The sequence below is a fragment of the Gadus chalcogrammus genome, unplaced genomic scaffold (genome assembly GCF_026213295.1).
Source record: "Gadus chalcogrammus isolate NIFS_2021 unplaced genomic scaffold, NIFS_Gcha_1.0 GACHA078, whole genome shotgun sequence".
NCBI lineage: Eukaryota > Metazoa > Chordata > Actinopteri > Gadiformes > Gadidae > Gadus > Gadus chalcogrammus.
The window spans coordinates 102533-129088 of NW_026613513.1; the positions used below are offsets into that span (position 1 = coordinate 102533).

Sequence of the window (26556 nt, forward strand, 5' to 3'; positions counted from 1 at the left end):
TTGCATCACTTCCTCCATGAGACGTTCAAACAACTTCCTCATCTGAACTACATTCTTCCTCAGTGAGCGGCCATGAAGAGCAATCTTCCTCTAGATCTGTTCTTATCCCTTTCACCTGATTAACTTGTTTTGGGAACACTTCAACCTCCGTTTCTTCCCTTACATTTATATCTGTATTACTTTATACAGTATGGACGCATTTTAATCCCAGAATAGATAAGGTAGGCCGACAGTTTACTACCGTTTATATTGTCTTTAGGTTACTGGTATATAATAATGAACAACCAGTTCACTACCGTTTATATTGTTTGTAGGTTACTGGTATATAATAATGAACAACCAGTTCACTACCGTTTATATTGTTTGTAGGTTACTGGTACATAATAATTATCAACCAGTTTACCACCGTTTATATTGTCTTTAGGTTACTGGTATATAATAATGAACAACCAGTTTGCTACCGTTTATATTGTCTTTAGGTTACTGGTATATAATAATGAACAACCAGTTTACTACCGTTTATATTGTCTTTAGGTTACTGGTATATAATAATGATCAACCAGTTTACTACCGTTTATATTGTCTTTAGGTTACTGGTATATAATAATGGTCAACCAGTTTACTACCGTTTATATTGTCTTTAGGTTACTGGTATATAATAATGAGTTTACTGTAGAGAATACAACGTTAGTTCATGTTTCACTGCTTTTCTGACCCGTGTGGTAAATTGAACACTGCGTTCAATATTCAAGTGTTTCATTTGTCTTGATGCTACTACAAATTGAAAGAAGGTCATGGCAGAAGTCATTTTAATGTGCTGATATTTAAGTTAAATATGTGTAGTATAAATATGTATTTAAGTTAAATATGTGCGTAGCGACTGTAGCCATGTCCTACCAGACCTCTCGTACACATTTCGTTTGTAGCACTGAAGGGAAATTCAAATTGAGCGGGATTACTTAGGCGGGCGGAGCCAGGCTAGTGACTGGGGATCTACAGTTTAATAGATGTGGGTCTAGACTCGATTCCTATGGCTTAAACCACAAGCTGGAGAGAGCGAGAGAGAGACATTGGTGGGCATAAGAGGATACCAAATCGATGTGTTGAGCTTCACCAGTAGATTTACTGTCTATCTATGGGATCTGTGGTTCAGTAAAGTGACAGAATTCAGACTTTGTTCCAGTGGAGAAATTGTTCAAAAGTTCTCTACTTTTTAGGGCTGAACGTTTTGGGGAAATAATCTAATCGTGATTATTTGGACCAATATTGCTATTGCATCTACTTTTTTGGGTTGTAGTTTAAGAACTGTTACAGTCTCCAAGGTGTTTAATTCTCATCTCTCAGTTTGCATCTGCTTTACACATCTGTACTGTAGTGAGGGCAGTGTGGTTATATCATGGGGTTCATATTTATGTTCTATGACGTCCATAATGCTTTAGTGTGACGCAGTCAAAATGATCTTCTCTCTCAATAAACAGCTAAAGTTCAGAAGGAGTTGTGTTTGTGTCCAGGTCTCCAGTCTACTATGGATGAGGAGAGAGAGGATGGGGGTTCTACCTCTAAAACCACTCTGTCTGGAGAACATGGCCGCCGGAGCAAATCTATGAGGTAAGAAGAGCATCTCTCTGTCTGTGACTGTTGTCCATCTCAGAGCTCAGCAGTGAAGACTCCATCATTAGTCTGAGTAACAGGTGTGTGTGTGTGTGTGTGTGTGTGTGTGTGTGTGTGTGTGTGTGTGTGTGTGTGTGTGTGTGTGTGTGTGTGTGTGTGTGTGTGTGTGTGTGTGTGTGTGTGTTGTGTTAAAGCCCAGAGCAGCAGCAGAGAGCAGACTCCCCTGGACCCAGCTGTGTCTCCATGAAGAGTGACCGCTCTATGGGTATACCTCCTTAGCTTAAAGATAGACGCCCCTCCAGAGAGGAGGGGCGTATCGGCTATTGTTATTCGTGTTCGTATTCGTGTTTGTAATAATAATAATAATAAATGAAATTTATATTGCGCTTAATATGGTACTCTAAGACGCTTTACATATTGCCCTATCAAAACTATGTAAGACAGACTAGGAATAAAAGAAAAACAGGTTAAACATGAAGAATAAGGTGGGAGTTAGGTGGGGAAGGCTAGTGTGAAAAGGTATGTTTTGAGGGCAGATTTGAAAGAAGAGAGGGTTGGAGAGACTTTGATTTGGGAGGGGAGTGAATTCCAAAGGGTGGGGGCAGCAACTGAGAAGGCCCGATCACCCCAAGTCCGTCGCTCAGTCCGTGGAACTTGTAGCAGGTTGGCAGAGATGGACCTGAGGAATCGGGAGGGGGCGTGGTGATGGAGGAGGTCGGCAAGGTAGGGGGGGGCTAGGCTGTTGAGGGCCTTGTAGGTGATGAGTAAGATTTTGTAGTTGATTCTGTGTTTAATTGGAAGCCAATGGAGTTCACGGAGGACAGGTGTGATGTGTTCTCTGGAGCGGGTACCAGTGAGGAGGCGTGCAGCTGAGTTCTGGACATATTGAAGTTTTTTGAGGACTTTGTTGGTGGTGCCGTGAGAAGACCATTGCAGTAGTCAAGCCTGGATGAAATGAAAGCGTGGATGAGTGTCGCAGCAGCGGTAGTTGACAGGTTGGGGCGGAGGCGGGCGATGTTTCGGAGGTGGAAAAAGGCAGTTTTGGTAATATGGTTAACATGGGGGAGGAAGGAGAGAGTGGGGTCCAGGATAACTCCAAGGTTACGGATTTTGGTGGAGGGGGTGATGGTGGAGACGTCAATGTTAAGGGTGAAGTTATTATTAAATTGTATTCGTGTTTTTTGCATTCGTGTTTGTGTTCTTGTTCGTATTCTTGTTTGCATTCGTGGTCAAAAAGCGATATCGCTCCCGACTGTATGGCGTGTTCCTAATGCGGCCCCCTAATCGGCCTCACATCCTGTTTACCTATATTGAGTTCCAGGAGGCATCTCCAACCAACATAAAAGTGCCAGCAGTGGGAGGTAATTTTCAATAAAATAAAACTAAGAATAAATTGGCCCTAACAACAATAGGAGAATTTCTAATTTAAGAACAGTATGAGACTATTATTTGTTCTGTTCAGACTAAATTCTAACTTTTTTACTTCAATGTGGAGATATCTTACCTCTTGAGGGTTAATGGTTTGATCCCGATACAGTATGTAGGGTTATTGCGTTGGTATTGATCCAGATATGTAGGGTTGTTGTGGGGGTATCGGATTCAATTGTTTGATCCAGATATGAAGGGTTATCGTGGGGTATGAGGTTAAAAGGTTTGATCCAGATTGTGTGGGGGTATCAGGTTAAATGGTTTGATCAAGATATGTAGGGTTATGTTGGGGTATCAGGTTAAATATTTTGATCCAGAAATATTGGGTTATTGTGGGGGCATCCGGTTAAATGGTTTGATCCAGATGTGTAGGTTTATGTTGGAGTATCAGATTTGTTTGTTAATGTTTTCCACCCGCTTTTAATAGGGGTTACTCCATATAGGGCATGAAGGTAAGTATGCTCCATTGAAAGGGAGACGCTTCTGTGTAACTATTACCTCACAGGAAAATTTAATAAGAGGATTGACTATTTTCAAATTGGTTTTGGGGTAATGCCATAAAGCGGTGAGGGAGAAAGATTTGTCTTGGTTGGTTAAAATTGTTTCCTCAACCCATTCCTAACTCACTCTGGCCTGTATAGGCCCACAACAAAGGAAACCTAGCATTATAAACAAGATAATAAGAATAAATATCTGAGACTCCCAATCCACCTATTTTCCTCGATCTGGATGATCTTTTGTAGCTGATTCTTGGTTTTTTATTACTCCACAAGAAATCCGAGAATAATTTAATAATTTCTTTGAAACAGTAAAGAGGGGATTTAAGAGGAATTGCTGATGTAAGAAATAATAATCTTGGTAAAATATGAATTTTCACCACTTCTGCTCTGGCCCATAATGAAATGGGAAGAACTGTCCATCTTTTACTGTCCTCCCTAATTGTTTTAAGGGGGAGAGGGCCATTTAAATCAAATGTGTCCTCTATGGGAGTCTTAATGTTGATTCCTAGATATCTCATACCTTGTGGCTTCCATTGAATGGGGGCTGGACCAAGGTGTGAAGAGTAGGTCATAGGCATTAATGGGATGGCTTCCCTCTTATTAAAATGTACCTTATACCCTGAAAACTTCCCAAAAACCTCAATTTATTTCATCACTTGCGGGATTGACTTATGTGGTTGTGATAAAGTTAATAACAAATCATCAAATTGTGCGGAGATTGGTCATTTGAGAGTGATCCTTACCGGGCTTAGGTAACAGCAAGATAGTTGCTTGGCACATAGTCGGTGGCATTGAGTGGTTAGTTAATATATTGTTGAATAGTAAAGTAAGAAGTGGAGATAAGTTATGTTGGAGGCATTTATAAAGCTCTATGGTAAAGCCATCATTGCCTGGTGCTTTCCCAGATGGGAAAGCTTTCAATGCTGAGAATATTTCCTTTCTGTCAGGGGAGCCTCTAAACTTTCTCTCTCTTCTTTTAAAGTTGGAAGGGAGATATAGTGAAAGAAAGATTCCATCTCTTTCTCGTCTATGGAACCTCTGATACATTTTTGAATAATATTATCTGAACGCTGTATAGATTTGTGTTTGTTCGTAAATTACCTCACCAGTGCTTTTACATGTATTTGAAATTGAATGCCGATTTCGTAATGGTTTTAATCTTAAGGCTAGCATTCTGCCTGCTTTGTCACCACTCTCAAAGTATTTACGACGAACTCTAAACAGTGCAAATGCTGTCTCCTCATGTATGATTGATTGTAATTCTGCCTTACAGATCATCATTTTATTTTAATTGTATATTCTTAGGATCCCGCATATGCTGTGATTCTAAAGACTTAGTCTCTAAAATTAAACAGTTTTTCTTCATCACCATTCTCTTCTTTTTGGCTGTGGCGTAGCTAATCATCCATCCTCTACAGGTAGCCTTAAATACTGCCCATACTATTTGTAATGAGGGCACTGAAGTTAGAATGATCTGAATTAACTCTTTTGTTTTCTCTTTTAACATGGACACAAATTCTTCATCCTTGAGTAAAGAGTTGTTAAATCTCCACTGTTTATTTGTATGGTTGATTTGGGAAAGAGAGAGGAGGACAGACAGAGGGACGTGGTCTGAAATAATAATATTGTGTATTTTGCTGTCAATCACATTCTCTACTATATTCTGAGATAAAAGTAAGTAATCAATCCTTGAGTATGAGTTACGAGCATGAGGATGATAATAATAATAATATTAATTGATCCGTTTTTTAAAGCGCTTTTCTAAGTACTGTGGCAACCCCTTTCGTCGGCGGCGGGAATTCGGGAATTAAACAAGGAAGCAGGGTTGCGGTGCAACAGGTTTTATTACCGGAAACTCACAAAAAGGGAAAGCATACGTAAACTAAGGTTCTTCCGTAATCGGGAATAAGGGTGCGGGACCTCCTGGTCCAGCCCTTCCTCGGGGTCGGCGGGGAACAGCTCCAGACGCCTCCGGCTCACTCCTGGGGGGGGGAACGTTCTTTGGTTAGCGTTAGGTCGACAACACGTCTCCTCCCGGTCAGCCCTCCTTGCCGTCTGCTCCGTCCCCAGCCCTTAAAGCTCCTCTCTCGTCCCCGTCCCCCAGGTGCCCCCAATGTCCTTGATTGCCTGGGCCCGCTTGATGCTCCCTCTAGTGCAGCTGGGTGGAGGGGGAGGTATCTTCCTTCCACTACCCGTCCACGGGGAGGGTGCTGAAGCGGCTACCCCCTGGCCAACGGCGTGGGGTTGCCATAGTACTCAAAGACGCTTTACAAATAAGAAAGGAATACATACAGACAATCAAACAAAAGGCAAAAAGTTAACAAATAAATAAACAACACCACAACAATAGGCAACACATTAAGAGAGTGGAAGATGGCGGAGGATGATTTGTCAAATGTTGTAGGTGGTCCTTAACCCATTTAGGCCTAAAGCGCCTGGAAAAAATGCCTGTAAAACCTATAGGCGATTTCAGAAAAGCCCCCAAAACCTGAAGTTTTTCTAGAAATTCAGCAATTGTGTCAACGCCTACTAAATTACTGATTTCTCAGCCCCTGTAACAGATAGGAACACAATTCAAAAAGTATTTGAGAGCTGACACCTGTGGCTTTCATGGGAAATTTGAGTTTTTATTAACAAATATTTACAATATTTACATACAGGTAGAAAAGTAAATAAAAAAGTAAAAAAATATGTAAAAGTGCAGGAACAGCACAAAACAGTAAAAAAAATAAAGTATAATAAAGTGAAATAAGTATATAAGAAAGTAATAAAGTATATAATAACAAACATGGGAAGGGGAACAAACTGGGACTAAAACTGTAAACAGTCTGCGTTTTAAATTACATGCACTTGTATGTGATGACTACTGAATAAAAGTATTATGCATAATACAAATACAATTGCATTCCATCCTAAGAAGTAGCGTAATTAAAAGATACAGGCTATAATTTGGGAATGTATAGTAGCCTAGGCCTTATTGTTCTGGAGATCGCAGTTAGGTGTGAAATTCCAAAGAAGCTCTATTCTTTGGAAGAGCCTTGAACATCCTGCATACGGGCCCGTCGTTGCCTTGTTACGCCACATTCCAGAGAAGCTTATCTGGTTTTACGGGTGCTTTACGCATCTCCGGGACAGTAATACATCTCTTACATATAAACTGTCGTAATTTCTTATTACAGCATCATCACAATCAATAAGTATTACTATTGATAAGTATAAGTGACATTCCAGAGAAGCTTATCTGGTTTTACGCACCCGGGTGCTTTACGCATCTCCGGGACAGTAATACATCTCTTACATATAAACTGTAGTAATTACTTATTACAGCATCATCCCAATCAATAAGTATTACTATTGTCCTTGCCTCCAGCTGGCCGCAAATCTGTCCCGGGACATATTTCTGGCGAATTGCGTCCGAAAGAGATTCTTACTCTGTCGCCAGTAATCTCTTCGCACCGGCAACACAAGCAGCCCCATTCCCATAGCGCCATTCCATACTTCTTCTTTCTCGTCGTCATTCACGAACATGTGCCTTAACCATAATTCCCGGTCAATCGGTTCGTATCCGTCATCAAAGTACTCGGCCTCATCAACATCTTCGAAGCCGAGAAACTCCTCGAAATCGCTACCGTCAGAAAAGTCTTCAGTCTCAAATTCCGCCATACTTGCTTGAAGAAATTTCTGAACTAAACTCACGAGGAACAAGTTGACACCTATATGTGTCTATATTGATGCATTTCATTGGCCCAGAGGCCGACACTTTGGGCAAAAACCCCCCTTATACAGAAAAACGACGCAAACGCTTTCCCGTCCTTAAAGGTAGAATGACGCAACAGCGCCCCCGGCTTTAAAGGTAGAACAGCGGCAATGCTTTCCCGGCTTAAATGGGTTAAGAGATAGGTTTTAAGTTGACTTTTGAATGAACAGAGTGTATCAGAGTTTCGGATGGCCAGAGGGAGGGAGCTCCAGTGGGTTGGGGCGGCGATGGCGTAGGCTCTGTCCCCCAGGGTGCGATACTCGGTCTTGGTGATGGAGGTGAGAAGGTTGGCATCAGCGGAGCGTAGGCGGCGAGTGGGGGAGTGGCGATGGAGGAGATCTGTCATGTACGAGGGTGCAAAGTTGTTTAGCGCTTTGTAGGTGGTGAGGAGAATCGTGTTCTCTGGAGGGGGAGTTAGTAAGCAGTCGGGCAGCAGAGATTTGAACACAATTTTTTAAGAAAAGGTGAGGGGAGGCCAGACAGAATGCTATTGCAATAGTCAAGTCTGCAAGTGATGAAGGTGTGGATTAGTGTTTCGGCAGCTGAGGAGGAAACGGTGGGTCGAAGGCGTGCAATGTTACGGAGGTGGAAGAAGGATGTTTTTCTGACGCTGTTTATGTGTGACTTGAAGGAGAGCGTGGGGTCCATGATGATGCCGAGGTTTCTGCAAGGGGGGATGGGAGTGACAGAGTGACCATCTGCAAAGTGAGAAGTTCTTGGAGGTGGGGATGATGGTTTTTGGGCTGAAGATGATAACTTCAGTTTTATTGCCGTTGAGTTTGAGGAGGTTGTGGTCCATCCAGGTTTTGTTGTCCGTGAGACAGTTGGTGAGAGTTGATAGGATGGCAGGAGTAATGGCTCTGGTGGTGATGTATAGTTGAGTATCGTCGGCCTAACAGAATAGAATGTATATTCCCGCACACAAGGGTTCAAAACACGCCATATGTAGCAATTCTTTAAATGCTACAGAGAGAGACCTATCAGTAGGGAGTGTGGGGCTAGATCTATCTACTGCAGGATCGCTAACCAGGTTTAAGTCTCCCCCAATAACAATTGGATCAGCAGAAAAGTCTAGAAAGAAATTTAGTCTGGGAAGAAATTTGGCCTGCCCTATGTTAGGGGCATTAACATTTACCAAAGTGCACTTTATGTTGTGTAAGAAACCCGGTATAATAATATATCTACCATCTTTGTCCACTGTTTCTTGGGTTAACCTAAAAGATAAGCATTTAGCTATTAAAGTACGGACACCTCTAGAGGCCCCTGTACCCGGTGCTGTATTCTTTTAATGTGTCTCCTGTAACATTGTAACATTGCCACATCACTTTCCAGGGATTTCAAATGTGTTATTATTTTATATCTCTTTGTTTTATTGGAAATCCCTTTTACATTCCAACGTAGTAGTTCAATTGTGGTCATAATATCCTCTTCTACCTTGAAAAACTTTACCCATTAATTTGCTGACAGGAGCAGACAAGAATTAAGAATATAAGCAACAAAAATTTGCCCTGGAATTATAAAGGGTCTGCACGCACATGGATGGGGGATAAGCAACTAACATACAAAGAGATTGCTGAAAGGCAGATACACACATAACAAAAAGGAGAACGAATTTTAGTCCATTCCCTGTCCGTGAACTAATATTAAGGCACAGCTGACCTTGCTGCAGTGATCAGACCCCCACATAACAATAGATTGTAATGATGATAATGATAATCGCTCTAAATAAAAATACAAGAAGGGTACGTCTCTGGCATCATTATGCACGGAAATTCTCATGACGCACGCTCATGGTCTAACCAGAGCAATTTAATCGCTTTAGAAAAGACAAAAAGACAATGGTATTACAGAATGGCTGTTGAAAGGTATTCAAAGGTGAGCCTACATTTTGCTGATGTAATCATACCTCATCTCTCAGCGGACGTTAACGAAAAATAGTAGGAAGTCTGCTACTCAGGTCGTTGGCTGCGTCTGTGGGGTTATCGTAGATGTGGTTATTCCCAGTGTTGTGCCTGAACGCGTTCATTGAACGATAGTTCATGAACTTGTTCATATTTTTGCCGAACGTGAACTGAACGTACTGTATTACTGCCTGATGAACGTTACTGTGAACCCGTTCATTCCGGTGTCTGTGAACGGCACGCTCACTTGTTTTAACTTCGTTCAATATGGGGGTTATTTGTTTATCAACACGGTGGATGCGCGCCTTGCGCGTGCAGAACGCCGTATTGTTTGACCGGTTGCCATGGTAATCTCCTTGTGGTTAATTTGCAGTTGCAGTGTTGTCAGCTTACTGTTACATTAAACTGTGATCAGAAAACGCGGTAATATGCTATAGACCCTATAGTATCCGTCGTATAAAGGCTGGGACGAATTTCAAATTATAAATATGTACACTTTATGTTGAAATTATAGACCGTCGCGATTCCCATTGAAACGAATGCCGCGGTGATTATTCTTCGAACGAGAGCTGGTCAATTTTGGAAAATGAATTAAACTGTAATCAGACAACCCGGTATGGGGTTTCTGTGGTATACAGGCTGAGACGAATTTCGAATTATAAATATGAACAATCCATAACGTTAGCTCCCTAGCTCTTAGCTCAGCAGACTAGAATACCTTCTAGAATCATTGCTTGTTGGCCAGGAAACAGAAAGGGGGGCTGTTTATGTTTGGTTGTAGTCTTTTCGCTCGGTTCTCCGTCTCAACAGTAGTGGTAGAACCCCCTCCCCCTTTCCGTTTCCGGCCAATGAGCAATGAGTCTTCAAACTGAAATCAATGGGACTTACAAAATACCATAAGTAACTAATAGCTCACAGCAACATATTGAAAAAAATAACTATGAACTAATTCATTTTTTGGAAGTGTGAACTTAGTTCAAAATTTTGAATTATGATCGTTTAACTGAACTATTTCATTTAAAAACATTTGAACTGAACTTTGAACTAGTTCCCGTAGAAAGTGAACTTTCCCAACACTGCTTATTCCCTTCGATGGTGATAATCAGCCTTAAAGGATACAACAGGCCATATCGTAGGTCAGTTCCCTGCCGTTTCTTCTTGATGTCAGCAAAAATGTCTCGCTGCTTCTTGACAGGTAGATCCTGAAATGCTTGGAGGCGTCTTCCTCTCCAGCTCAGCTCCTTCTTCTTTCCCGCAGCTTTCAGAATAGCCTGTCTGTCATTCCACCTGAGCATCCGCATTAGGTAAGGGCGAGGAGGTTCGGATGGGGCGGGGCGGGGACGGAGACTCCGATGATGTATTTCAACTTCTGGGACCCTGTCATCAACTTTTTAGTCCAAAATATATCTCAGAATGCCCTTGACCATCTTGTCTGGATCGCCAGCTTCCGCCCCCTCCTCAAGGCCAACCAACACTATGTTGTTTATTTAACTGTGAGCTTCGAATGTGGTTAATTGGTTTTTCAATAAATCCATTTATTTTGTCATGTCGTTTAAAGTTGTGCTCTCTCAGGCCATCTGATCCTCTATTTGATTTGATTTGATTTAAATTTATTTCGAACATGTAAAAGAAAACAAAAAATATATATCATACACAAATTATTGATGTTAAACAAAATAGAAAGCATAATTCGATACATAAATGATAAATACTTGATAATTGTAACATGTTCGAAAAGGGGTGGGAAGAAGTTTACACTTATTTAATCCCATCCCTTCTCCGTCATTCATTGAAATTAACATTCCTTAGTCATAATAATCATTAACATTTTCATTTATTAATAAATATATATGTATATATATATATATTAGATATATATATATATATATTATTCCGTAACGTATCCAAACATATATATTATTATTATTATTATTATTTTATTTTTTTTTCCTCTTTATCTTTCTTCTTTTTTTTTTTTTTTTTTTAAATAAAATGTGTAACTTATATGTTCATATCAGATATATACTATAATTTCTTACACATTTGTCAAAAATAATAAATAATAATAAATAAATTAACAAAATAAACAAAAAAAAAAACATTCATGGAAAAAAATAAAACATTCATGAAAATATATAGATATTATCTCACTATTGATAAGTTTTTGTATCCAAACAATATTTTTCATTCAGAGAGAAAATAAATACAAAAAAATAAAGAATAAATAACAAACTAAATAAATAACTAAACAATTAACACCCAATGAAAATCAAACACCTTCATCCTTGTACCCTGTGAGAATCACTTCCTTTAACCTTGTTTTGAATAGTTTTAAGTTAGGACATTGTTTGAGCTCTTCTTTTAACCCATTCCACAATTTTACTCCACAGACAGAAATACAAAAACTTTTTCTGGTTGTACGCACCTTTTTCATTTTAAAATTAAACAATCCCCGTGAAAAATAACTCCCTTCTCTTTGTGTGAACATTTTTTGAATATTTGCCGGTAGTTTGTTATTTTTTGCTTTAAACATTAACTGTGCTGTTTGAAATTCAACCAGATCTGGTAATTTGAGCATTCTTGACTGCATGAATAATGAGTTTGAATGATCCCTATACCCAACATTGAAAATGGTCCGTATTGCTCTTTTCTGCAGAATGAAAAGTGAATGTAATGTACTTTTGTAATTATTGCCCCAAACCTCTACACAGTAACTTAAATAAGGTGAAACCAGTGAACAATAGAGGATTTGTAACGACTTATGATCCAGAACCTGTTTAGCTTTATATAATACTGCAATACTTCTTGACAACTTCGAGTGTATATGTTTTACGTGAGATTTCCAGTTTAATTTCTCATCAATTGTTACCCCAAGGAATTTTATTTGACTAACTTGTTCAATGTCTACGCCATTAAACTGTATCTTTATTTGTTCATTTGTTCTGCAGTTTCCAAATAACATAAATTTTGTTTTGCTCAAGTTTAATGATAATGTATTATTATCTAACCATAATTTTAATTTACTAATTTAGAAGAAGTTAATTTAGAAGCAGAGAAGCGCTGGTGCGCTTCTCTGCGTTAGTTACTCTGCTTAAGGTGGCCCGTGTTTCTTTTTTCCGTCCGTTGATCAATTCGTTCAGTTCATCAAAACTTTGTTCAAACGATTCTCTAATGCCAGTGACCTACGTGATCATGTGGACAGCCCAGCCTGGTGTGTCTTTGTCTGCCATGATTTGTTTGGTAGCTTGCCAATTGGTATCACGCGGCTTTACAGTTTGCCTACTCTCTTTGCGATTTCCAACACCTGACATAACGCATCCTTATCTTAGGCACCTTTTCCGTTACTTTGAAGTGTGTTTACAAATATTTAGAGCAACAATAAAGGTGTTAATGTCTATCACTTGCAGAGGAAGTTACCGTGCCACGCCTCGCAGTCACGTGACCTCAAGTTGAAATATTGATCTGAATTAGAAACCAGATTTAAATGAATTATCAATGTTGTTCACTTTAAGGACACTTGTGAGTTGTGAGTGAACAAGTTGGTGCAACGAACGGTTTTATCTTTACCCCAATAAAGATGAGTTTAATGAATCAAGTATCGTGTTTGCTCATTGTCATTTCAGATTGCCTTTTGATTTCTCTTCCAGGGGAGCTTCGATGGATCCGTTCTGAATTTGTGAAGGGAGTTTCACACCCAGTTATCAAAGGTCTCCTGGATGACCTTTATCATCATGAAGTGTTCAGTTCAGAGGAAAAGGACTCTGTGATGGAGGAGCAGAGGAGCAGAGCGGACCAAGCACGTTGTCTGATCGACACGGTGATGGGGAAAGGGGAGAGAGCAAGTCAGATGATGATCGATGGTATCAAGGAGAGGGACAAACACTTATGCATCAACCTGGGTCTGATCTCTTCTCTTGCTGGTGTGGGTGAGTTGTTACCATGATTCTACTTTTTAAAGAAACGATCTCTGCCAGCTTTGTTTTAACAAGAGGGGAGCTTCTTTGTCCTTTAATCCACTGGGATCCAGTGATTCATTATCATCCACTCGGGATTGCATTCGTGTGGAATACAACCTATTTTTTTGAGAGGTAGGGGTTTTACTTAGTGCTGCTGTATTCCTTGGCTCAATGGTGTTATTACTAGCTTAACAGGATACCTTTTATAGTTTGGTAACCCTTACCTTAACCCCTCACACCCATTTCTAAAGGGTTAAAACTAAATCTATATTTTTGTTGAGTGGTACATCGTCAGAGGTGGAACTTGACCTGCCGGTGTGTGGATGGTCTTTGTCTCTTTATAAAACCCGCTCTGCAGGGCGGAATCTGTCTGATGATCGAGGGAATAAATATTACACTGATTGGCCCAAAGGTGGCGCTATAGCAACAGTCCAAAAATGCAAACTTTGAACAATAACCGCTTTTTCTTAGAGTCATGATAGTTTGTTAACACATGCATATCCTCATGGTGAACAAATATGCCCTATGACTAAATTCCTTAAGGATCCTACGTTATTTCACTTAGACAAAAATCCTTTAGCACCTATTTTATATGGACCAATGTCTTCAATCTGACATGAAGCAAAGTCTGTAGAATAAAAAAACTAAAGCGCCCAGGAGCCATTGACTTCTAAAAAGGGTGTTGTTTAAAACGCGTAAAGACTTAAAGGCTTATATCTACATCAAAATGGACTCCTATGATCTTGAGTTCAATAAAAAAGTTCTTCAGAATCAAATTCTGAACCAGACAGAGTCAACATATTTTCAATTAGGGCGAGGCATCGAAATGGGCGTGGCCTGTGTCTAAAAATCACCACATTTCATAGAAGGAATGTTTGTTTAGAGTGGAACCAACCTAGTGGCTGTTGGGGACCAAAGTTCCAACTGTTCGAGTAAATTGAAGTTGATAGACAAAACAACATGGTCGCCAGAGGCTGAAAATCGTCCAAAATTAACTCAACGCCAAAAGGCAAGTTAACTTAAACCAATGCTCATCCAACTTGGTGCACTCAAAGGCACATGGGTCAAGATGAACCCCTCGGAATTGTATCCATGTCGGGCTATTGGGAGCGGTAAAACAATTAACTGAAAATGCTATTTCTCCAAATTGTACCCAGAACGGGCGATAGGGGAAGCTATATCAATTAACTGAATATGCATAGACTTCGGACTGACATATTATCTGACCTTTTTCTTCTACCGTCATGAAATCCTGTAGACATTTGTATCTCCTCGTGTTCAGCAAATGATCCTAGGAAACCCAGAACCTGTATCAAAATAGCGGTTGGACGTCCAAATTAGCCCAATGAAAGATAGGTGACTAAAGGCGGGGTTAACTTGAGTCAATCATCACCAAACTTGGTGTATTTAAAGAAGCATAGGTCAAGGTTACCCAGGCTAAAGTTCATCAAAATAGGACTATAGGGGGTGCTAAAGCGATCAATTGAAAACTTTAATGAGGCATAACTACTCAGCCTTTTGACGTACGGTCATGACATTTTGTTTGCCCATCAACAGATCCAAGCTGATGCTATTCCAGCGTTGTCAACCGTATGCAAACAAAACAGGTCTTACTTGTCTTCGGCAGGGTCTTAATGGTCTGCGTCACAGTCTTAATGGTCTGGCAGGGTCTTCATGGTCTGCTTCAGAGTCTTAATGGTCTGACAGGATCTTATTGGTCTGCTTTAGGCTTGGCACCCGTAAAATGCTGCTTGCAGCTTTAATTATTATTATTATTATTATTATTATTATTTTAATGCATGACATAGCCTTCTACAGTATTCATTCATGAAGCCCCTATGGATTAATTTATTTTCAAAATCGACTTGCTATTTCTATGCTGTTTCACACATATAAACAATCTTCATTATATCATAATCATAATATTTAAATTAGGTTAATTGCATTTTTGTGGTGTATAGCCTACGTGTGTGCAAGCTAATGTTACAGTTCCGACCTGCCTAGGCACGTCAAAATAGCAACACCCACTGCCCTATCCGCTAGCGCACTTAAACCAGGATGTTTTTGGTCAGTTATGCAACTGCTTTATCGATCTGTAAGATAGCACCATGGATCACTTGCGTCAGAAAACCCCTCTGCTTTTCGCCGACACGCCTTTGAGGGCGTTAGTTTAGTGGCGAGAGTCTGCTGCGGGGGGAAATCAGCTTTGCGCCGGGTGCAAACTAGAAACGATACATGCGTCGTGTAGAAAGTCAAATGCGCTGGGTGCAAGATAGGGCCCAATGTGAGACTTAGGCATTTCAAACATCAATGTGGAATTAAATTAGTCTTAAATTAATTTGATCCAGATATGTAGGGTTAAAGTTGGGGTATTAGGTTTAATGGTTTGATCCAGATATGTAGGGTTATTGTGGTGTATCAGGTTAAAGAATGTTAAACATCATCATTACCATCACCAAATCACCCGACCACATCTCCCCCGTTCTCATCCAACTACACTGGCTCCCTGTCCAACACTGGATTGACCTTAAAACCCTTCTGCTCACCGACAAAGGCCCCCACAACTTGGCCCCCACCTATCTCCCCGACCTCCTCCAGGAGGACAGGCCCTGCCGCTCCCTTCGTCATCCTCAGCTGGTCTTCACAGTCCCGATCCTCTGCCTCAGCAACATGGGTGCTAGGGCTCTCAGCACCGTGGGTGCTAGGGCTCTCCGCACCGTGGGTGCTAGGGCTCTCCGCACCGTGGGTGCTAGGGCTCTCCGCACCGGGGGTGCTAGGGCTCCCCGCACCGTGGGTGCTAGGGCTCTCAGCACCGTGGGTGCTAGGGCTCTCAGCACCGTGGGTGCTAGGGCTCTCCGCACCGTGGGTGCTAGGGCTCTCCGCACCGTGGGTGCTAGGGCTCTGAACTGAACTGAAAGAGACACCCTGACAAGATTCAAATCTTCTCAAAACACATGTGTTCCCACTGGCCGGCTCGCTGTGATGACCCTCTACCGTGGGTTCCCCTCGTATCCCCGTTGTGCTGCTGTTCTTACCCCCTCCTACCTTGGTTTCTTCACTGCTGTTCTTACCCCCTCCTACCTGGGTCTCCTCACTCCTGTTCTTACCCCCTCCTACCTGGGTCTCCTCACTGCTGATCTTACCCCCTCCTATGCATGTCACTGAGCATATTGCTGAGGAAAAACGAAATAGCCGTGAACATTTGAATCTGTAACATGCAGTCTTTGTCACAACCAGCTTCTCTGACCACAAGTTATGAAGCCGCTAAATATTATGAAGTTCATAATTTAACAGGAAATATTGACATGTTCCCATTATCACCATCCACTAACTGATGTCTTCTGTTGTTCTTTTCATTCAGGATCTGCTGCTGAGGAGTGCCGACGTAAAATCAAGTCTCATTTGAAGGACAAGTTATGGTGTGTGTTTGAGGGAAACGCTAAAGCAGGACATTCAATACCTCTGAATGAGATCTACACAGAGCTCTACATCACAGAGAGAGGCAGTGGAGAGGTCAACAAGGAACATGAGGTCAGACTGATTGAAACAGCTTCCAGGAAACCAGTCACGGAGGAAACATCAATAAAATGTGGAGACATCTTCAAACCCTTACCTGACAAATGTAAACCAATCAGGAAAATAATGACAACTGGAGTGGCTGGCATTGGTAAAACCATCTTAACACACAAGTTCACTCTGGACTGGGCTGAAGGCAACGCCAACCAAGACATACACTTCACGTTTCTCTTCACTTTCAGAGAGCTGAATTTACTAAAAGGGACAGAGTTTAGCTTGGTGGAACTTCTTCATCATTTCTTTATTCAGACCAAAGAAGCAGGAATCTACAGATATGACCCGTTCCAAGTTGTCTTCATCTTGGATGGTCTGGACGAGTGTCGACTTCCTCTGAACTTCCAGAACAACCAAATCTGGACTGATGTCACAAAGTCCACCTCGGTGGACGTGCTGCTGACAAACCTCATCAGGGGCAACCTGCTTCCCTCTGCTCGCATCTGGATAACCACACGCCCTGCGGCAGCCAATCGGATCCCTGCTGAGTGTGTTGACAGGGTGACAGAGGTGAGGGGGTTCACCGACTCACAGAAGGAGGAGTACTTCAGGAAGAGATTCAGAGAGGAGACACTGGCCAACACAATCATCGCCCACATCAAGAAATCACGAAGCCTCCACATCATGTGTCACATCCCAGTCTTCTGTTGGATCACTGTTAAAGTTCTGAACGACTTCTTCAAATCATCCCAGCTAGGAGAAGAGATGCCCAAGACCATGACTCAGATGTACAGCCACTTCCTGAGGTTTCAGTCCATGCAGGGGGGCAGGAAGTATCATGGGAGAGCTGAAACAGATCAACACTGGAGTCCAGAGAGCAGGAAGATTATTGTTTCTCTGGGAAAACTGGCTTTTAAGCAACTTGAGAACGGCAACCTGATCTTCTACGAGGAAGACCTTGCAAAGTGTGACATCAAAATCAAAGAAGCCTCAGAGTACTCAGGAGTGTTCACCCAGATCTTTAAAGAGGAGTGTGGGCTGTACCAGGATAATGTGTTCTGCTTTGTCCACCTGAGCATCCAGGAGTTTCTGGCTGCCCTTTATGTCTTTATGTCATTCATCGACACTGGGATCAATCTGCTCTCAGGACAACCACAATTCCACTGGTCTATTTTTCCTAGAAACAAAGGAAATGTCAAACTCTACCAGAGTGCTGTGGACAAGGCCTTAAAAAGTGAGGACGGACGCCTGGACTTGTTCCTCCGCTTCCTCCTGGGCCTCTCTCTGGAGACCAATCAGAACGTCCTAAAATGTCTGCTGGGAAAGACAGTAAGTAGCTCAGAGACCAGTAAGAAAATTGGCTCTTTCATTAAGAAGAAGATAGGTGGAGATCTCTCTACAGAGAAAAAAATCAATCTATTCCACTGTCTGAATGAGCTAAACGACCGTTCTCTAGTGGAGGAGATCCAACAGTACCTCAAATCAGGAAGACTCTCCAAAGAATATCTCTCTCCTGCTCAGTGGTCAGCTCTGGTCTTCATCTTACTGTCGTCAGAAGAGGAGCTGGACGTGTTTGACCTGAATAAATACTCTGCTTCAGAGGAGGGTCTTCTGAGGCTGCTGCCAGTGGTGAAAGCCTCAAAAACATCCCTGTAGGTTCACTAATAACATGTATTACAATACACACAACACAATATACATAATGCTAGAATATAAACTTTATAATAATATATAAAACATCTCTGTAGGTTCGCTTATATCATTTATTATAATACAAACAACCCAATATACCTCATAGTAGAAGATTCAAATTATAACATGCTTTTTTGTATCGCAATACACACATTTCTTTATAACCAGGGTGAAAAGTCTAATTCAAAAGCTCTATTTATTTTGAAATAATAATTAAGGAAAGCCAAGAATTAACAAAAAAAAAAGATTAGTTAAATACAGCTTATTCAAATATCTAGCTATGAGTATAAATACGTTTTTATTGATAAGGATAAATTAAATATATATACATTCATTATTAATTAAAGGTTGGGTATGGAATTCGCTTTTTTGGCTATTTTTGCAAAATTACTTGAAATCCTTCATAATCATAACCCACTTACAGCCACTGAGTTAGAAGTACTGACATTAAAATTAAACAAGTCAATCATCTGTGGAACGGGCAGGGCTCGAAAAACTCCAGCCAATGATTTCCAGAGCCACCGAGTCTATTGGACAGTAAGTACCTCAATCAAACGGTCGTACTGCACTCCCCCACCCCCTCCCCCGCGCCCCCAGGTACTTGGAATGGGTGGAGTCAGAGTCAGCGTTGAAGGAGAGGGGGTAGGACCATTTGAGTTGTGTATTTTCAAAATCTGCTGGCGTTTCGCAAATCCCATACCCAACCTTTAAAGATAACACATTTGGACCTTGTTCAGTACGTTTGCTTACATGGACGCGTTGGAGCAATTGCTCCGTCGCTAGCGTAGCCACTTTTTAGAGTTTAACACAGTTTTAAACTCAAGAAGTCACGTGACGTCTTAAACTCCATTGCTGTGTAACATGTACTTGTGGTTTAACCTGCCGCTGTGTTTTACCTTGATCTCCATTGCTGTGTCTTCAGAGAAATTCACATCAGACACTAGAGGGCGTATTTTGTGGGTGTTAGTCTAATCTCGAAACTGACCTGGTTTTAGAGGAGACTTAACCAGATTGATGAAACAAGGCTCCATCATAACCGACACACACACAGAATTAGTTTTATGAATTATTATTAATAGGTATGATACATACCACTTATTACACCAGATAGGCCTTCAGTACAATACGGGGTCTTGATCGCGCTGTTCAGCAAGAGCTTTACGCGCTTCTACTTTCAAGCGCTTCCATAGATTTTTTAAATGTGCCGGGCTGCTCGGTCTTCTGCTTGGAAATTTATAGTTGAATGTGTTTGACAGATTATCCCAAACAGCCTTTCTTCAGAGTGTGGTGGTGGTGTCTTTCCTTGGATTTTCCACCGTGTCCACAACACCTCGAATGCAGTGCAGCAAATATAATTTTTGTAATCACGTTTGCATACACACACCAAGAGAAAACAATGACAAGTAATTGATTGACGTAGGTGAGGGCAGATTCCAGACTCAGATTTCCACAAAAAGTAGCCTAGACTATTTCATAATATATGTCAACATTATTAGAGTTTTTATTTATTATAGTTTTATTATATTAAAGTTCACTTTACATTCCAATTAAGTTTTTGTTGGTAATTATAGCACAAAATGCATCCACCATTAAGTATACTAGAAATCAGAGTACTTCCGGTTTCCAAGCAGTTTAAACCGAGTCAACTAGGAATCTGCTGATCGTGTACGAATCAATCACCTTCAACCTCGTGCGCAGCTGCGTGTTAACTCCAAAACCTCTGTTTTAAGGAGTACGGTTTTAAAGCGCAGCTTTGCTAACTGACAGAGCAATTGGCCCGTTGGGTTTAACCAACAGGATGCGTTGAGAAATAGACTTCAGGGTCTTCTGGGGGAAGGGTGAGAGGTCACGAGTGAGGGGGAAAAAGGAGAGAGATGGAAGAGACAGTACTTTATTCTCTCTAGAGATCGCCCAGCTAAGTGATATTTAAACTAGGGCTGTCAAATTAACGCGTTCATTTTGATTAATTAATCACAGAAAAAATAACGCATTAAAAAATTAAAGCAGATTTATCGCGCTTCTATAGTGCCCTTTGACCCGGTGGAGGCAGACGAGAAGACGCTGCTCGGCCCCGTGAAGGGAAAATTCTAGTTTAAACAACTCCTGAGCGCACCTCTCCCAAGTGTGCTCATACCACAGAATTGAAGTGGACTTGAGTACGGTTGGCGTGCTCACACTAGCCAAACAATCTAGACTTGAGCACGGTACCGGTGGCCTAGTGTGAGTGCGCCCTTAATCACAGTTCTTTATGTGTTTTGTCTATTGTGTGTTAAGGCTGAATGGCTGCAGTTTGTCAGAGAGATGCTGTGAAGCTCTGGCCTCAGTTCTCAGCTCCACCTCCTCTAGTCTGAGAGAGCTGGACCTGAGTACCAATGATCTGGAGGATTCAGGAGTGAAGCTGCTCTCTGCTGGACTGAGGAGTCCACACTGTACTATGGAAACTCTAAGGTCAGTTTCACTTAATGGTCAAACATTTACACCACAAGTACCACATCAGAGGACATCGAACAGATTTGCCTCCAGAATGTTAACAAGTCTAAATAAATATGTAAATTACGTCGTCTCGGTAATCAAAACACATTTTCTACTGGCTACTATCTTACTACTATAATAGAAGGCCAGTCGCACCAGTTACTCAAAGTTACTCATGTGCGCATGTGCCAAGAAGCCTGCAGCACACACGCACGCACGCACGCACGCAGGCACACGCACACACATACAGCACGCGCAAACATATACATATACTGCTAACACGCACATACACACTGCATACACACACCGCACACACACGCACATGTGCACGACCATACACGGAAACGCACAGACACAAACACACACACATGCACACAGACACACACACATGCGCACACACCCCATGTCAAGACAAAGGCAGCGACAAATACACAAAAGCACACACACACCACAGCGACACTTGCCCGTACACATAACGGCTCCGCCATTGACACACACGCACAGGTAAGAACACACACGCACGTGCACACACGCCTCCAATTAGGATTTATTTTCTTCTCTGGGTCATCATGAATAGTGCATTTCTTTACATGCTCTTGAATACACTAGTGCTGCGGTGAAATTTCAACGTAACTTTGCACAAAGTTCAAACGTGTTTTTCTAGTTTTCTGATTAAAGCAGAGTGTCTTCAGGGGAACTTAAGTGGGTTGTGTTTCCCATTAGAGCGATCAAGCTGGTGCTGCAATACAGCCGCTATTTAACCCAGCACTGAACTAAACCTTGGCAGTCTGCATGCATCACAGCGCCATTACCACTCATCTTATCAAACACAAGACCTCAATCTCACTCTATTTGTGTTGCCATGACAGTAAAAGGTGTACCTTGGATTCAGTTTGTTAATGATGATATAAGGTGTTTGTTTTATTATATTCCTATTCTATTCATAATCATGTAGTCAGACAGTAAGGTGGACTTTAGAGTAGAGTTCTTCTTAGAACTGCTCTTTTTCTGGTGTTTGCTGAATCTTTAGTTATCTGAATTCGAAGTTTTTCATATTTTCAAGATCTACTGTATTGACATTTAGTTGAACTAAAGAAACGTCTAATAACAAATTTCAAATTCAACATTAATCAGAGTTTCTAAAGTTTTCCGTTTATTGTGTGTGAAGTTTGAAAGGCTGTCATCTGTCAGAGAGATGCTGTGAAGCTCTGGCCTCAGTTCTCAGCTCAGACTCCTCTATTCTGAGAGAGCTGGACCTGAGTACCAATGATCTGCAGGATTCAGGAGTGAAGCTGCTCTCTGCTGGACTGGGGAGTCCAAACTGTACACTGGAAACTCTCAGGTCAGTTTCACTGAATGGTCAAACAGTTCCACCACAAGTTCCAAATCAGAGCAGATTTACCTCCAGAAAAATAATAATTTTCACTGTGTGTGTGCGTGTGTGTGTGTGTGTGTGTGTGTGTGTGTGTGTGTGTGTGTGTGTGTGTGTGTGTGTGTGTGTGTGTGTGTGTGTGTGTGTGCAGGTTGTCTGGCTGCCTGGTCACACAGGAAGGCTGTGCTTCTCTGGCCTCAGCTCTGAGCTTCACCCCCTCCCATCTGAGAGAGCTGGACCTGAGCTACAATCACCCAGGAGACTCTGGAGCTGCGCTGCTCTCTGCTGGACTGGAGGATCCACGCTGGAGACTGGACACTCTCAGGTATGGAGAGGACAGCTCACCACTCAGGGACAAAGTCTCCTACAAGGATTCATGTCGCTGCTAGATGAAGTGGTTTGAAAAGGCAGCTGTCACTCATGTTGTGTAGAACGTTATGAGACAGCAGATGATGAAGGTGAATGTTTCAACATGCTGCTTTCACTTTGATTCCCCCCCAGTGTGGAGCATGGTGGAGTTTGGAGGCTGAAACCAGCTCTAAAGAAGTGTAAGTGTCTGTTTGATTCAGAGTGTGGGGAGTGTGGAGTGTGGGGGGGTGAAGGGGCTGAGGGGGGGTGACCGGGTTAGGGGCCGGTTAGGAGGAGGTGAAGGGGTGAGAGAGAGGGGGCTGAGGGGGAGGGGGCTGAGGGGGAGGACTAGGGGGGAGGGGGAGGGGGGATGACCGGGCTGAGGGGGGGCTGAGGGGGAGGGGTGAAGGGGCTGAGGGGTGAGGGGGAGGGAGGTGACGGGGCTTAGGGGGAGGACTAGGGGGGAGGGGGATGGGGGATGACCGGGCTGAGGGGGGGGTGAGGGGGAGGGGGTGACCGGGCTGAGGGGGAGGGAGGTGACGGGGCTGAGGGGGAGGACTAGGGGTGAGGGGGAGGGGGAGGGGGGGGCTGAGGGGGGGCTGAGGGTGAGGACTAGGGGTGATGGGGAGGGGGGGGTGAAGGGGCTGAAGGGGCTGAGGGGGAGGGGGGGAGGGGGAGGGGGAGGGGGGGGGGACCGGGCTGAGGGGGGAGGACTAGGGGTGAGGAGGAGGGGGGGGGGGAGGGGGTGTGACCGGCTGTGGGGGGGCTGAGGGTGAGGACTAGGGGTGAGGGGGAGGGGGGGCTGACCGGGCTGAGGGGGAGGACTTGGGGTGAGAGGGAGGGGGGGTGACCAGCTGAGGGGGGGCTGAAGGTGAGGACTAGGGGTGAGGGGGAGGGGGGACTGACCGGGCTGAGGGGGAGGACTAGGGGTGTGGGGGAGGGGGAGGTAAGGGGGAGGGGGGAGGGGAAGGGGGGTGAAGGGGCTGAGGGAGGAGGGGGAGGGGTGTGACCGGGCAGTGAGGGGAAGGGGAAGGGGGGGTGACGGGGCTGAGGGGGGGATGAGAGGGAGGGGGATGAGAGGGAGGGGGATGAGGGGGGTTGGTGAGGGGGGGGGGGGGGCTGATGAGGAGGGGGCTGAAGAAGAAGAGAGAGCGATCACAAAAAGAGAATAAAAAGAAGAAGAGCAGCCTGGATCCAAGGAGAGATGTTTGTTGTTGATGTATTCATAATATTGTTGTTGATGTTTTCATAATATTGTTGTTGATGTTTTCATAACGTTATTGTTGAGGTGTGTGTATCTATGTATGTGTACATATGTATATGTATGTATCTGTTCATATCTATGTATATGTACACAGAGCGCAGGAGAACAGTACTAGTGATGATGATGATGATGATGATGATGATGATGATGATGAGGATGAAGAGCGGTCCAGCAGCTCATCATGTCTGGTTCTCCCTCAGATGCCTGTGACCTCACACTGGACCCCAACACGGCCCACAGTTACCTCTCTCTATCTGAGGACAACAGGAAGGTGACGTGGGTTGAAGAGGACCAGTCGTATCCGGATCACCCAGACAGATTTGACTCCGTGCTCCAGGTGTTGGGTAGAGAGGCTCTGACTGGCCGCTGTTACTGGGAGGTAGAGTGGGAAGGATGGGTTGTTCTCGGAGTGACATACAGAGGAATCACAAGGAGAGGAGAGGGTGGTGACAGCTGGCTTGGAGAGAACAACAAGTCCTGGAGTCTTTATTGTTCTGATGGTCGTTACTCTGCCCGGTACAACGGTATAGATACAGACCTCCCTCTCCGCGCCGCTGGCTCCACCAGAGTAGGAGTGTATCTGGACCGGCCTGCTGGCTCTCTGTCCTTCTACAGAGTGTCCCCAGGTGGAGGAGGGTCCTCAGACACACTGACACACCTCCACACCTTCTGGTCCTCCTTCACCCAGGAGGACCTCCTCCCGGGGCTCTGGGTAGGGTGGGGGTCCTCAGCCTCTCTGTGTCGGTGGTAGAAAGAAAAAAAGGACCTCCTCCCTCATCATGTGTGTGTATTTACGGGCGTGCGGGGCCCCTGCGCCTGTAATCTTGATTTTTCGGAAACCAAAGGCCGCAGGACATGTTCAGTTATTAAAGATACGTGCACACCTGTTGATGATTTGTAAAGTCTGCTGCTTCTATTGTTTTAGTCCTCGTGTTTATTGTGAACATGTAAGGGACTATTTTTCTGTCTTATTTGTTAATGAAGAATAATTGCAATAACAACTCAGTGGATCCAACTGAATGTTCTCGTGTGTTCAGCCGATGATTGCTCGTTTTATTATTGAATAATGCTTCCATAAGTGCCTTAGGAATAATAATATTAATCAGAAATTATTAATAGAACAACAAATGTTTTTCCGATATTATTCCCGGACCTCCTCCCTGGGTTTTGTTTTGGGGGGGTTGCCTCAGTGTCTCTTTGTCAGTTGTAGAAAGAAACCACAGACAGACGGCCGGACAATCTCTCTCTATCTCTCTTTCTCACTCCCCGTCTCTCTCTGTCTCTCTCTCCCCGTCTCCCCCTCCCCCCCCCTGTCTCCCTCCCTCCCCCCGGTCCTCCCTCATGATTCAATGAATAATTCACATAATAGACTTTAAAGTTAAATGTCCCGTTTATTTAAAACATATCTTATGTTAAATAAGGTGCCTATTAAGATCAAATTAATAACATTTCCATCTCACTCTAGATTCAATGCATTTCAGTCGAGTATGTCTTGACGAGGCTGCCTGCTAGCGCCAGCTTCAGGGGGCTGTGGCAGCTCGTACCTGCGAGCTTTCTACCAAACGTTTTGCGTTGAGGTGATTATTTAAAGGGGACATATTATGAAAACAGCACTTTTCTGGGATTTGGGGTGTTAGGGTTAGGTTGTGGGTATCTGGTGCACCACACGCATACAAACTTTGAAAAAAGTCTGTACTTGATTTTTTGAGTAAGATACGCATTTCTGGAAGCAGCCCGCCTCAAGCTACCAAACGAGCGAGTCAGTTTTCAGCGCCCGTTCCTACGTAGGATGGGGCGCTCATTTGAATATGACCCCACCCCCTTCAATCAGAGTATAAATAGGACACGGCCTTGTGTTTCATGATTGGAATTCATCATGTCGAGGATTCACAAGAGGTGTTCTGTTGTTGGCTGTATGGACGTCCCACAATCCCTCCATCGTGTCCCAGAGGACGAAAGAGCGACGTGGATTGATTTCATTTTGAAGGGCGATGTCCCGGCTACAGTTGGCAAAAACCTGTTGGTCTGCGCTAACCACTTTACGACTGACTGTTTCCTCCAACTTCGGTCAGTACACGGAAGGATTAGCTGTGAAACTTTATCTGAACGTGGGGTCCCTTCCAACTTTGCGTGGAATACCTGCAGACGAAGGACATGTAAGTATACAAATAATTTGCTATGTGTTTCTTTCAGAGGTGTAGCCATGGTTTCAACATTGGGGGGGACAAATGCCTGGGGGGGGCGGGGTCCGCCCTCCCCAGGCAAAGATTTTGAACATGCATTAATCTGGTGCACTCTGAGAGCAAAATCTCAATACCTTGCACCTAATTTGAAGACCTTTTTCTGGATGGATGTTTAAAACACTTTAATACTGGATGTGACCAAGCAGTGTGGGAGTGTGGAAGACTTGAAATTAGGAAAAGGTTGACACACATATACTTCAGAGCTCTGTTTTCCCTTTACTTTTTAAATTAAATATAACATTTTTGCACTCCTCAATATTTCAACCAATCCAGTCCTTTTTTTTCACATTACATTGATTGATGTTTTGCCTTTTTTACAAAACGCACACAAACAAACACCTGCACCACCACAACAAGGACACAAAATCCAGCCCGTTCTTACTTCCATTACATTTTTTATTGCATAACCATCACATTTGCCAATGTTGAGTAAAACCCACCCAGGTGCATCTATCTCATGGACCTAAATAGAAGTCACCCCAAAACTTTTGTCACCCCTCAG

At 43.1% G+C, this 26556-nt stretch overlaps 1 protein-coding gene across 1 annotated transcript; it reads left to right on the forward strand.

Moving 5' to 3' along the window:
- Positions 1 to 24562, forward strand: LOC130378434 (NLR family CARD domain-containing protein 3-like). The gene is made up of 10 exons (XM_056585203.1): positions 1 to 221; positions 1512 to 1608; positions 1806 to 1876; positions 12845 to 13123; positions 16515 to 18315; positions 20630 to 20803; positions 21996 to 22169; positions 22351 to 22524; positions 22701 to 22747; positions 24012 to 24562. The coding sequence occupies exons 2-10, from the start codon at positions 1526 to 1528 to the stop codon at positions 24560 to 24562; spliced, it is 3354 nt and encodes a 1117-aa protein (XP_056441178.1). The 5' UTR covers positions 1 to 221; positions 1512 to 1525.
- Positions 24563 to 26556: the final 1994 nt, after the last annotated feature.

What these genes read in the sequence shown, in the direction of transcription:
- LOC130378434 (XM_056585203.1), top strand. Translation starts at nt 1,526, where the DNA reads ATGGATGAGGAGAGAGAGGATGGGGGTTCTACCTCTAAAACCACTCTG. An exon ending in GAAGAGTGACCGCTCTATGG is followed by an intron (nt 1,877 to 12,844) that starts GTATACCTCCTT and finishes TTTCTCTTCCAG; the next exon opens with GGGAGCTTCGATGGATCCGT. An exon ending in TGTACACTGGAAACTCTCAG is followed by an intron (nt 22,170 to 22,350) that starts GTCAGTTTCACT and finishes GTGTGTGTGCAG; the next exon opens with GTTGTCTGGCTGCCTGGTCA.